Source organism: Rattus norvegicus, chromosome 12 (assembly GCF_036323735.1).
Source record: "Rattus norvegicus strain BN/NHsdMcwi chromosome 12, GRCr8, whole genome shotgun sequence".
NCBI classification, from domain to species: domain Eukaryota; kingdom Metazoa; phylum Chordata; class Mammalia; order Rodentia; family Muridae; genus Rattus; species Rattus norvegicus.
The window spans coordinates 46,292,763-46,304,938 of NC_086030.1; the positions used below are offsets into that span (position 1 = coordinate 46,292,763).

Consider the following 12,176-nt stretch of genomic DNA (forward strand, 5'->3'; position numbering starts at 1 on the left):
TTATAAGGACATGAACAGTCAAGTAGGAAATGCAAGAAAAACAAAACCACCATGAGGCCAGCAAGATGGCACTCTGGGTCATGGTGGCTGCCATCATTAAATGGTGGAGAAACACAGGCAGCAAGCAACCAAAGGACACTAACAATCGAAAAGAAGTGTGCAGGGGTTTGGGGGAATGGGGTGGGGGTGGGGGGGTAGGGGGAATGGGAGGGGGCAGGAGCGGGCATCGGCTGTCCACAGCGCCCCCTGCTGGCCCTCACCTGAATGTTTTCCAGCTGATATTCCAGGTCGCTCCTTTCGGTCTTCAGCAGATCCGCCCGGTCCAGCGCCTCCTGCAGCCCTTGTGTCAGTCTGAAGATGTGGTTCTTCTGCAGGTCCATCTGCTGCTGCAACTTGGCTTGCTGGTGAGATGGAAGGAATGGCAAGAGGCTTGACGCCGCACAAGGTACAGCCCGCTCCCACCCTGGTTCCCATTCCCCAACAGACTTCCGGTATGACACAGGAAGTTCCTTTGTGAAAGCAACTCCTTCCAGAATTTGCTGGCTGTTTTCTCTTCCAAGAGAGGAGGGCACAGCTGAAAAAGATTTTTAGGAACCCCCAAAGGCTACATGCCTGTAATCTCACACTGCAAGGTAGCAGAACTCCGGGACCACTCATTCTGTGTTACAAAGGCAGCCATTTTGGCACCTCAGAGCACAGTCCAGAGCTGACAGCGAAGCAGCTCAAATCAGTTCCATTTGTCCCACTCGGGGGTGTCTAGGACCTCAGTGGGTGATCAGAAAAGCCACTGACAAGGCTGTGTGGTGTGCACAAAAGATAAGCCACATCAGCTGTAACTTGAGGGTTGCCCCTGAGTATATAAACAGCCACAATTTAGAAGATACATTTCTACAGTGTAGGGAGGAAGGAAGAAGAATCTAGCTATACAACAGGAGCTGCTAAAACCCACTAGGGGAAATCAGTTTCATATATTGGAGAGAGTTTGTGTTGAAGAATCTAATTAAAATGTAAGTCAAAACGTGCTTCATCCGGGGAGACCCTGCTTGATTTCATGTACCCTCGGGTTATATTGTAACCATAGCTACTGCGGCCCCAGAACATCTTCCCCCGGTGGGCTAGACTCTGCAGACTACGGGAAAGCAAGGTAAGAAAGCAAAATAAACGTCACCGTGGGTGCTTTCAGACAGCCCAAGGCTGACACCCCAGTCCCCAACCCCAACACAATGAGAGACACAGTGGCCCCAGAGCTGGCTGGTCCCCACCTTCTTACTTCCCTGATTTCTGCCTATGTCTTGCTCCCCATTCCTCTGGTGATGACTAGCAGAGGCATCGAGCTAGACCCTGCGATCGTCTAGATCCTGGCTTAGATCCTGACTTCATCACAGACACCCTGCCCTGCCTCCTTCTTCCCTAGTGGGTGTAAGACCCTGCCTCCCTGGGTAACAAACTCCACACAGTGTCTGTCACACAGTAAGTGCTCACATAGATGGTGGTAGTCTCTGTGTCTGTCCTTATGTCTGTCCTTCTTCCTTCTCTCCTTCTAATTCAGTCCTTTCCTCCCAGCCCAGCTGCATTTAGCACGTGAGATGGCTAAACTCAATTCTCTGCTTTGGGAAGGATACCCGTGTTTGAGTGTCTTTGAGATGAATTCCTGGGGCAGTTAGATCTTAGGTGCTCCAGCCTGGTGGGCCTTCAAAGGAGTCACAGTATGACATTGGAAGCCTGGGGAGAGGGCTAAGTGACAGGAAGTGTGGTCTGCTTGGAAGATGCACATCCCTGGGGGCTGTGTCTTGTCCTGAGCCCTCTCCTACCTCCTGCTCTCCACTTCTTGGCTGCCATGGTGTCCATGGCTCCACTCCTCCAAACCCTCCCCACAAAGATGGATGGTTCTTCTGAAGCTGTGAGCGAAAATAAACACCTCCTCCTGCAAGTTGTCTCAGTCAGGTGTCTGTCCCAACAGGGAGGGAAGTCACTCCTGAGGTGCGTAGCTTAGAATTCTAAAATAAACTGACGTCTGTATTTAAACAAAAGGAAGAGAAGAAACCAGTTAAGATGCTGCCCTAAAGGGTGGTTTTGGTCCGTAAAGTCCCAAGTGATTCCCTTACTTAGATTTCTCCACTGTTCTTAGGACATTAATTAGCAAGCAGGAACCAAGGGAACCATGTCACGGGCACAAATGATTCACCTGGTGACAGCTGGGCCAAAAATATTTCTCTAGACTAAACACAGTGATCCTCCATTGGCCCACCAGGAAATGGGTTGTTTACTTAGTATAATAAAAGCCAGGGGAGAGGGATCCTTGTCCTCTGTGGAATATTTTTCAAAGCCATTTATCCACTGCCCAGAGAGAAGCAAAGCGGGCTGTGCTTGTGGGCCAGAGCTCCCCTGGGAGGTGGACCTTGGTGACCTGCTTAGACCTGTCCAAGCACTTTATGAGAGTGGCAGGGAGCTGGGAGGGTGACGCGGGCAGCTGGTGACAGAACTGGAGCATGAGCAGGGAGCAGGAAGGATGGGTCGAAGGAAGCAAAGAAGAAACAGTTTGGTAGGGCAGCATTTCAAAACCATCAACTAAGTATGGGCGTGAAGATGTCTGAGAACATACTTTGCGGATGGATAGGTGTAATTTCATAGGTTAAGAGGACTCAATGGCGTGGTCACTCAGACTGTCAGTACTTGCTGAGCTAAAGGGAGAGGTGGAAATCCCCCACTGCAGAAAGAGCACATGCAGACTGTACTAGCACCATGCACGAGACAGGAAAGAACACAGGTGTCCCATAGGGTTCCTGCAAGAACAACACAGATTCAAGCACGGTACTAAGACACCAGGCGAGCAGTAACTGTGTTAGTGATGGACATTTGTTGTACGTGTGTGTGCATGCGTGCACACGCGCATTTTGACTTGTTGGCTTTTGTTTTGTGTGTTGGACTTTTATTTTATCTTTTATACTGTTGGGGGTTGAACCCCAGCCCTTGTTCAATTAACAACTAATTAATTAATAATTAGTTGCCTAACTAATTAATTGCCTTAGGCAATTAACAACTCTGCCAGTAAAGTCGCATTCCAGTACATAGCTTGGGGCTGGAAAGACAGCTCAGTGGAGCTCTTCCAGAGGCATGGAGCTCTATTCCCAGCATCCACGTCAGGAGCTCACCACTGCCCATAACTCCAGGTTCAGGGGAATCCAATGTCCTCTCTGGCTCCCATAGGCACCCGCACATATATGGACAGGCACAAACACATAAATAAAAATAAAAGCCAACTTGACTACTAATATTAATTCCTGATACAACAGTAGCTTCAAAGTACTTGGCAGCTGTAGGCTTTTCGAAGTAAAGGCTTGTCTAGGAATTGAGGGTTGCTGGACACTAGGGAAGTGATGTCTCCGGTTCCCTGCAGCTGCCCTGGTAGTGGAAGGGACCTTCCTCCCTGTGTGGGACACGAACCAATGGGCGGAGGGACACTCGTCTCCGGAATGACTTCCCAAGGGCTGAGGTGGGAGAAAGAACCACTGTAAGGTCCATTCGGAAAGTCGGCCTGAGAGGAATTTGGGTTGGCTGACATTAAAAGTTCCAAGTCTGTCTCTTTTCAGTCTCTGACCCCTGAGGACAACCCTTTGGTTGTGGCCAAACTTATGAAGCACATACCACAACCCAGGATCGCAACCGTCCTAGCTGGTAAGGGTTAATCTCTTTTTTGCCTTATAATGGTTTCTGATGATGTGTGAGTTCCATTTCAGATCATTGCTGTCCAGATGTCTATTCAAACATCTATCCGGAATGTTCTCAGCCCCCGAGAAGGTGGGGCTGAGTCAGGCTTCAGCACGCTATTCCTGTCTTTGCCACTGAGTCACCATTTAACCTTGGACCAAGCTCGGAGCTGCGGGGCCAGCTTACCCTCTGCAGATGGGAAATAGGACATTCAGGAGCCTCGATTATGTCTGCCCTGCTTCTGTTTCCGGCATGTGCCTAATGGAGGAACATTGCCTATTCATCCCAGAGAAAGGACCACCTGGTAGATTGATGGGTTCTATTACAGGTTAAGCACTCCCAGTATCGAAAGCCCAAGTTGGAAATGCTCCCAAACCCAAAACTTCTTGAGTAGAGAATGCCACAACTGAGCTCATGTGATGGTCACGGTCAAAATGTGGGCTGTTAGAAACACTAGACAAAGACTTGGGGTACAGCTCAGGGCTACAGCATGCATCAGGCCCTGGGTTGAAGCCCCAGAACCACATGCAAACACAGTCTAACAGCACTGCCAGTCTTTGTGTGCATGGTGCATACGATGTAAGAGAATCTCGTGTTTATACTTGGGTCCTATCCCCAAGAGATCTTTGAAATGCCAGTACTTCTAAGATCCAAAATACTTTCAGCTCCAAGTATTTTAGTAGGGAATAGTCAACCCAGGATACAGCAAATTTCATTATATCTGAAGAATTCCATTCATATGTGTTTGCATGTATGAAATTTATTTTTAACTTTTGGTGACAAACTACACAACATAAGATTAATCACTTTAATGTTTCTTTTGCATTCTTTTCCTTTTGTTTCTTTCTCTTTTTTTTTAAACAATGCTAAGAAAAAACTGTCTCTTTCACACCAGACCATTTTAGCTATTTCCCTCCTCTGTGTGTAGGGGAGCTGGTTCTCTCCTTCCACCATGACCAGAGATTGCACTCGGGTCACCGGGTGGTAAGGAGCCATCTTGGTGGCTCCACCTTAACTCTGGGGCTGGGTGCTCATTGTCTCAGCTAAGCTGGAAGGCTCACTACAGAGTACCAAGGACTCTCTGGTCTTGGCCGCAGCAGCACTGGGGTCACAGACAAGCCACTGCACTGCCGTGGATCCCATCCCAGCAAGTGTGTCACCCCGTCTTGGCCATAGATGTATGTTCAGTGGTATTAAGAACATTCACATTGCTGCACACATGACACCACCACCCATCTCCTGAACTTCCCCAAGCGCCCAGCTGCATTTCAGTACAGCTAGAGAGCTAGAATGTCCGCAGGCTCTCAGGCTTTAAAGCAACACCTGTCCCCTGCCACTGCCCTCTCCAGGCTTCGAGGCTCCAGGCAGACACACACTTGCTCAGCCATCGCTCAGTGAGCTGGGTAAACACTTACCATGATGAACGTCGGTCTCAATGAAGTGTCACATCGGAAGACACAAGTCACAGGGAGATTGTCTAGCCTCCGAGAGACACTCTTTTACTGTCAAGCTTTCGAAAGTGTCATATGCTCCCCTTACTCTACCTCAAAAATTTTAGTTCCAAAATGTCTAATTTGACTCCAATCATCTGAGGACAGCATAACGAATTTCCTCTCTCAAAATCTTATGGGGGGCGGGGGAGGGGTGGTACTTAGGAGATGGCTCAGTGGGTAAAAATGACTTCCTGTGCAAGAAGGAATGCCTGAGTTGGAATTCCCACCATCCGCCCAAAATGCTGGTGTGGCTGTGGATGCCCGCCACCCCAGGGTGGGGGCAGAGGCTCCTGATCTCTTGAGCTCACTAGTCTAGTCAAAAGGCCCAGTTTCCATTTCAGTGAGAGGCTCTGTCTCATGGCAATGAGGTGGACAGCAATAGATAAGTCACCAACACGCTCGCTATGTCCTCTGCATGTGTAAGCACACAGGCGCATAACTCCCCACACACATGTAACACACACTCATGGGCACGTGCATGTGCATATAACACGCATGTATGTGACACACCTGTGTAACACATATGTAACACATGTATGTAACAGGTGTGTGACACACATGTATGTAACACACACGCGCGCACACACACACACACACTATCGCTCAGGTGGTTTACACTCACCTCCTCCAGAAGCCTCTGTTTGAGCTCCCGCTCTGTCTCCAGTTTCTGCTGTAAGCTCCGGGCATTCATCTCAAGCATGGCGTGCTTCTTCTCCAGGTCGTTGAGCTGCACATTTGGGAACATTGGCCATGATGCTACATTTGGGGAGGTTGAGAGACTGCAGACTTTTTTGAGATGTCCCCAAACCTTCACACGTAAAGATACCAAAGTCTAAAAGTCACAGGCTTTCATTTGGGGTGGGGGGAGGTTCACGTGACAGACGTGAGGAAGGGCATCCCCGCTGTGTGACTGGAACAAGTTTTAAGAATGTGGCTGCTCAGTTCACCTGCCACACTTTGCCTGAGTTTAATTCAATAATCATATCCTTAGGGCTTCTTAGGAGTTAGAGCACTGCTGTGATGGGAAGATGGCCAACCCCTCCCAAGGATCTTATTTGGGCCAGAAAGGCAGAGAGGGTGGCTACCACAAGGCATGACCTCAAAGGACAGAGGCCTGTCGTGTTAGAAGAAAGGTTGGTTAAAGAGAAAACGGTCAGAAACGGGTAAGATAAGACAGAACTGCGATGTCTGGACAGAAGTCGGCTACTAAATACTATGCAAATATCCAACTAGAAAAACAGCATTAAACCCAGAAAGATTCATTTGTCTCCAGACAATAAATGTACTTCCCTCAAGTTATTAAAAAATTATTAAAGTTATTAAAAACCATAACCAGCTCGATTCTGAGTCAGGACTATCCTGGAGCGGTGAGCTACAGCCTCGAGGCCATGGCTCTGTTTCTGGTAAGAAAATAATCAGATGTCCATAAAGATGTATGCTCACCAACCATTTTCATATTCAAAAAAAGTTGGAAGAAGCACACACTTCCTGTGCAAAGGGAATGCTTAAATTAGGTGCCTGCCTGCGGTTTTGTTTTTTCAGAATTCTATGTTTAAAAAATATTTAATAAGTCAGGAAAAGCCTCTGATAACATGATTTTTTTTTTAAAGGATGGAAGTGTATAAATAGTAAAGGCCTAAAAAGGTGCGTGCACACATGCGTGTGTACACAAGAATGAGGAACAGAGGCTTAAGTCAGTCTACCACTCAAGGCCATTGTTACCAGTTCCTCTTCCACTTTCCCTGTACTTGTGTTGTTTCCCACAGTGGCCCTCAGTAATAACTTTTATAAACATATGATCGGTGTTATTTAAAAATGCAGCCTGCAGATCGCCTGTTTATGTGTACATGTGCGAGAAGGAATGTGTGCGTGTAACGTTTCTCTGGCATCTGTTGCTATCTGTCACTGTCAAGTGCTTGTTCTATGTTTTTTTTCCAGCTTTATTGGACAAAACCACCACACAGTGGTGCATCTGTGTAGAGCATCTTGGGGCCCGGGGCACAGACAGAAGACAAGCATCCTATCACGAGATGCTAAGGATGTGTGAGCATAGTTAGACCCTCCCACCTCTGGTCTGAATGCTCCCCCCAAATTCTTGTATTAGACACTTAATCTAAGTCAAGTGTAAGTGACATTTGGAAGTGGGGCCTCTGGGTGATATCAGTATTTTGTGGGATTGTAAGGGTGAGCCCCCCCCCCCAGAGGCATTAACCGCCTCCTCAGTGGAGTTGGACTCGCCATGCAGTATCAGTCACCATTCAGACACAGTAAGAGAGTTCTCAATGGTTGCCAGTACCATGGCCTGAGACTTTCCCAGCCTCTAGAGTTGTTAGCCAGACACTCTTCTTTACAAATTACCTCGTCTCAAGAACTTGGTTATAGTGACAGGAAATGAACTACACTAGACTCACCGAGAACATGGCGACCTATAATCACACTGAAAGAGACAGTCACTGTCACTGTGTTTTCTGAAAACATGAGTTATAAAGCCTTCTGGGAATAAAATGGTGCTGTGTACCCAGTGCTGGACTTCGGGGGCCTAGATAAGTAGATGTTAAAAACTCAGCACCCACCCAGGACGACCCCAACGCCCAGCTCACCCGGCTATGCCACTGCTGACCAAGAACGCCCACGCTCAGCCCTGTCTGAGGATTTTAGAGTGACAAAGGAATGCTTTTGAAATATGTTTACCAAGGCTTGTGTCTGAACTCGCGTTAACCTTTAAAGGAGGAAACGAGGCCGTTTTCCTGTGGCCAAGGGGATGTGTGCTGACCTTGTCCGACAGGCTCTCAGCTTTCAGCTTCTGCTCTTTGAGAGCCTGCTGCAGCGCGAGAATCTCGGCTTTGTGCTCCTTCACTGCCAGCTCCACCACCTGGCGAGACTCCGTGATCCGCTGATCAGCTCTAGCCCTGCCAGAGAAGCACAGCCCACTGTCAGGAGCCCCATGCCACTGACCTGGAGGGAGGGGGCCGGTCCCTTTCTAAACAACCTGCAGGTTGGATGGGATCCCAACCATGGATTCCACCTTTAAATGCTGCCTTCCTCCTGACAGCTTACAGAGCAAAAATCTGACCCACTTCAGACTTGGGTTAAAACTGCCCTGCAGCAGTAAAAGTTCCTGTGGGGACTGACTGGAAAGGCTGAGGAGGAAAAAGCCATTCTCAAATGCAAAGGGACTGAATGGGGATGGGTCTAAAGCGTCACAGACTCCCTGTGGGGCGGAGAACGTGGAATGCTCCCCCTACCACACAGCCACCAAGGAACCAGAGTGTGAGGTGGACCATGGGAGACCTCTTCAAGTTCTCGTGAATGTCTTCTTCACCTCGAGCACAAGAAAGGCCTAGGGGGTTCTAAGTTTTCATAAAAGGTTGAAACTTGAACCTGACAAATGTATTCACTAAAGACCACAGAAACTCAAATGTAAAGGGGGAAAAAGACTTCTCTTCCCACATCTGCGTCCTGCGCTTTCTTGCCTCTGCACCTTGGCTCACGTGTGAAGACGTTCTACTTTATAAACTTACAAGCGCTAAAACCTGTCCCAGCTCTGCCTCTCTGCTCTCCACCCAAAGCATAGATCACTTCTCTCCAAGTATACAGGCAAAAGATACCAGACACACAAAGGTGAGTCTTGGCTTCTTGAGGGCAAGGACAGTGATTTTAAAAGTATATTTTGTCCAGCTACATAATATCAAACAAGAAGGGGGAGGGGGACTTTTCCCAACTGCACCACTGATGAAGGGACTTGGGATGAGGCAGTCCTTACACTTTTCACCCCTCAGCCTTGAGCCTGACAGACCGAAGGGGCAGTTGATCTTGAGGGTGGCTTGGGAGGGGTCTGTGGGGGAGCGGCTAGCACTTCTAGGGGAGCCCAACAGTTTGGAAGGAAGCCTAGATAGGCTTTCAAAACCACGGTCCTTCGCACCACACATCCTAATATGCCACACACAAAGCAACTGCTGCTCCCAGGTTTTCTTGCAATCTGAGAGTTCTCATCCTTGGCTTCCATTTTTCCTATTTCAACTCATCTAGGAGTCAGACTGTTCAGACAGCCTATTTTGTTGCACATCCTACTGCCACCGATTAATCGTGGGGATAAAATGACCCTGACACAGTCTGATCAGGGTACCCTGCTGACAGGAGACCTGGGGGTGGGGGTGGGGGTGGGGGTGGGGGTGGGGTTGGCATTAGCAGAGATGGAGGATAAACACCATGCAGAGAGAGACATGACGGCATGGGCAAGTGCTCGCCCATGTGAGAAAGTGAGACAGGGCCTCAGGGTTCATGATAAGTTCTTGTCATCTTTACATACCATGATTAGAATTAAGCTGTATGATGTCAAGGGCTACAAACTGGGTGTTAAAGTCTCCTCAGTTAGGGGGCACATTTGATGTGAACAGAGTTCCCTGATCTGTGATGGGCCCAGCAGGGGCAACTGAAAGCCAGGCAGGAGTACACAAAAAAACTATTTAAAAGGGGAAAGACGGGGATGGGGTGGGAGACAGAGGGACTCAGGGTGGTCACCTGCACAGGCCCTCTACACAGGGGGGTTCCCACCTGCTCTGCTTCTCGGTGTCCAGCATCCTCTGTAGCTCTCGAACTCGACACTCAAACTGAGACTTCTCGTCCCCGAGGACGCTCCTCCAGGCCTCCCACTGGCGCTCCTTCTCCAGCAGCTCGTCGTTCAGGGCCTCCAGGTCCATGACCTGCTCCTCCAGCATGGTGCAGGTCGTCTTCAGAGCCTCCATTGTCTGCAAGTCAGCAGCACTGAGTTACGCCTTGTATCAAACAGGGATTCCTTCAGGTTACTTTTGTTACACCGGCCTCTGGAAAGCCTAAGTCCCTAACCGCAGTTTGTTTTTCTCTCCCACATTCATCCCGAGGGGACCAGGTGACAGTGGGTTGGTGATCCCTGCTCTACCTACTGAGAGGTACAACACAAAGCTAGTCTCAGGGTGAGGAGGTGGGGGACACGCCTGAAATGGCAGCACTGCGGAGGAGGTCAAGAGCTCACTGTGAGTTCCAGCTCGGTGGGGTTACTCAGTGAGACGCTGTCTTTAAAAACCAACTGTGTCTGCTGTGTGTGTCTGTGGAGGCCGGCAGATGCTGTTGAAACCCTTGGTGTTGGAGGTTATAGACTGCTGGGAGCTACCAAGGAGTGTGGCTGGGAACTGAACCCACACCCTCAGGAAAAGCAGTCAGGGCTCTTAACTTCTAAGTCACCTCTAGCCCCCAGTACTCACTTTGAAAAGTCATTTTTAAAACTTTAATCTTTGGCTATAAACGGAACTGACGAGGAGCCCATTTGTAGGGGCCAGCCCCGTCTTGGAACCCCGGATCCTTCTAAATCCTAAGCGTCCTCCAGGGACGCCAGGGCCCAGGCTGCCCTCTTACTTGCTTCTGGCTGGTGAGCTGCATCTCCCGCTCCGTGATCTCACGGCGGAGATGGTCCACCTCGCTTCGCAGCTGCACAATCTCATCGTTGGCACCCGAAGCCTCATCGAGTTGTTTGGACAGGTAGAAGTTTTGGTTGTTGAGCTCGGCGTTGTCCTCGGTGAGCTGGTTCAGCTGCTCCTCCAGGTCGGTGATGACCTGTGGGGTGGGGGCGGGGCGGGGGGGAGTTATCAGGAAAGCTCACTGTCAGCAAGGACATGCTTCTTCACCTAGCGGTTTGGATGGGTCGCATTTCATGATAACAGGAACCGACACACAGCTATCTGACTTGCTGCCAAACCCTATTAGAACACTCACAGGGGCAGGGGGATGTCTCCTTTCTCTCTAACTGGACGATAATATGGCGAGAGCCAATCAACCAAGTACTAAATGGACGGGCCAAGCTCAAGTGAGATCCAGTTAATTGCAGAAAGAATTATGCAAGGAGAGAAGCCCAGGTCAAGGAGAGGGGGTCAACTGGTATGGACATCACCTAGTTAAACTGAGCCGGCCTTGACACCACCCTCAGAACACTAAGGCTTGCACCACTGCAGCCATGGCCTTAGGAAGCAAAGGAAGTTTTATCGGTCAAGAATCACAGTGAATTTGAATAAAACCCCAGGCCGTGAATTTAATTCTTGGTAACGAAGAGGGGGAAGGAATCTTAAGGGGAGCTTGGATAGTTCTGAGGATACAATACCACATCACGATGTGGTTTTAATAGATTCCACTACACAGTGAGTTCTTTGAGTATATGAAATTGTCATTTTATTCAGAGAGATTTAATCTGGTTTTACTAAATTATTTCCCTGTTCAATAGCAGAATGACTTCCATTTCAGTGCGTTTAGCTGGTCTGTTCTCTTAGCTGAAGCTTAAGGATCAGTGCTTGCAGAGGACATTTATAGAAAATACTTTAGAAGTTTAAGGGTAATTTTCTCGTAATAGTTAGGCTAAGACACATGGGCCATAAATTAAATTTTATGCAACAAAAGGAAGTAATTAAAAGGAAACATCTTTAAGCCTACAATTATTAACTGTTTCCACACCTATAACAGACACAGCTCATGATCTGTCAGCATTGCTCTCTAATTTTTTATTTCAATTAGAAAGATATATAAGTCTTCCTGGGTGGGTACACAGAATTAAAGAGTGTAAATTAAGGACATTTCTTTGACAAACCCCAGAAAGTCCTCCCCGCCCCCCAGCTGCTAGCCTCTCGGGGACAGGATGGCCTAGTAATCTGTTTGAAACATGGACACCCACATTGACTCCTGTGTGCTCTTAGAGAGACACTGTGAGGTAAGAGTGGGCAATGAAGACTGTGGTCGGGATCCTGGACAACACTGCTTCCTCAAAAACCTGTGCTACTCCCCCACCCCAGGACAGTTTGCCTCAAATGGTTCCTGCGTCTGTCACCTTCCAGTGCCACGGCTAACAAGGCAGACAACTGCAGGCACTCAGCCTGTCTTCATCCTACACATGTAACCCCACCACTTAGTGCTGTGCTTTAAATGTCCCCACCTAGCCATCTGCCTCTTCCTGCC

General features: G+C 48.7%; 1 protein-coding gene across 27 annotated transcripts in view; it reads right to left on the bottom strand.

Moving 5' to 3' along the window:
- Cit (citron rho-interacting serine/threonine kinase) overlaps window positions 1–12,176 on the bottom strand; it is a 161,762-nt gene that overhangs the window by 28,882 nt on the left and 120,704 nt on the right. For 26 of the 27 annotated variants that reach the window (XM_039089826.2, XM_039089825.2, XM_039089824.2 and 23 more), the window contains 5 exons: window positions 10,593–10,790; window positions 9,756–9,949; window positions 7,975–8,110; window positions 5,824–5,928; window positions 261–401 (listed from right to left, as the gene is read on the bottom strand). In XM_039089826.2, the coding sequence (XP_038945754.1) occupies window positions 261–401; window positions 5,824–5,928; window positions 7,975–8,110; window positions 9,756–9,949; window positions 10,593–10,790 (774 nt within the window). Of the gene's footprint in view, window positions 1–260; window positions 402–443; window positions 2,015–5,823; window positions 5,929–7,974; window positions 8,111–9,755; window positions 9,950–10,592; window positions 10,791–12,176 lie in introns of those variants that run through there. The other variant, XM_039089836.2, reaches the window with a different exon arrangement.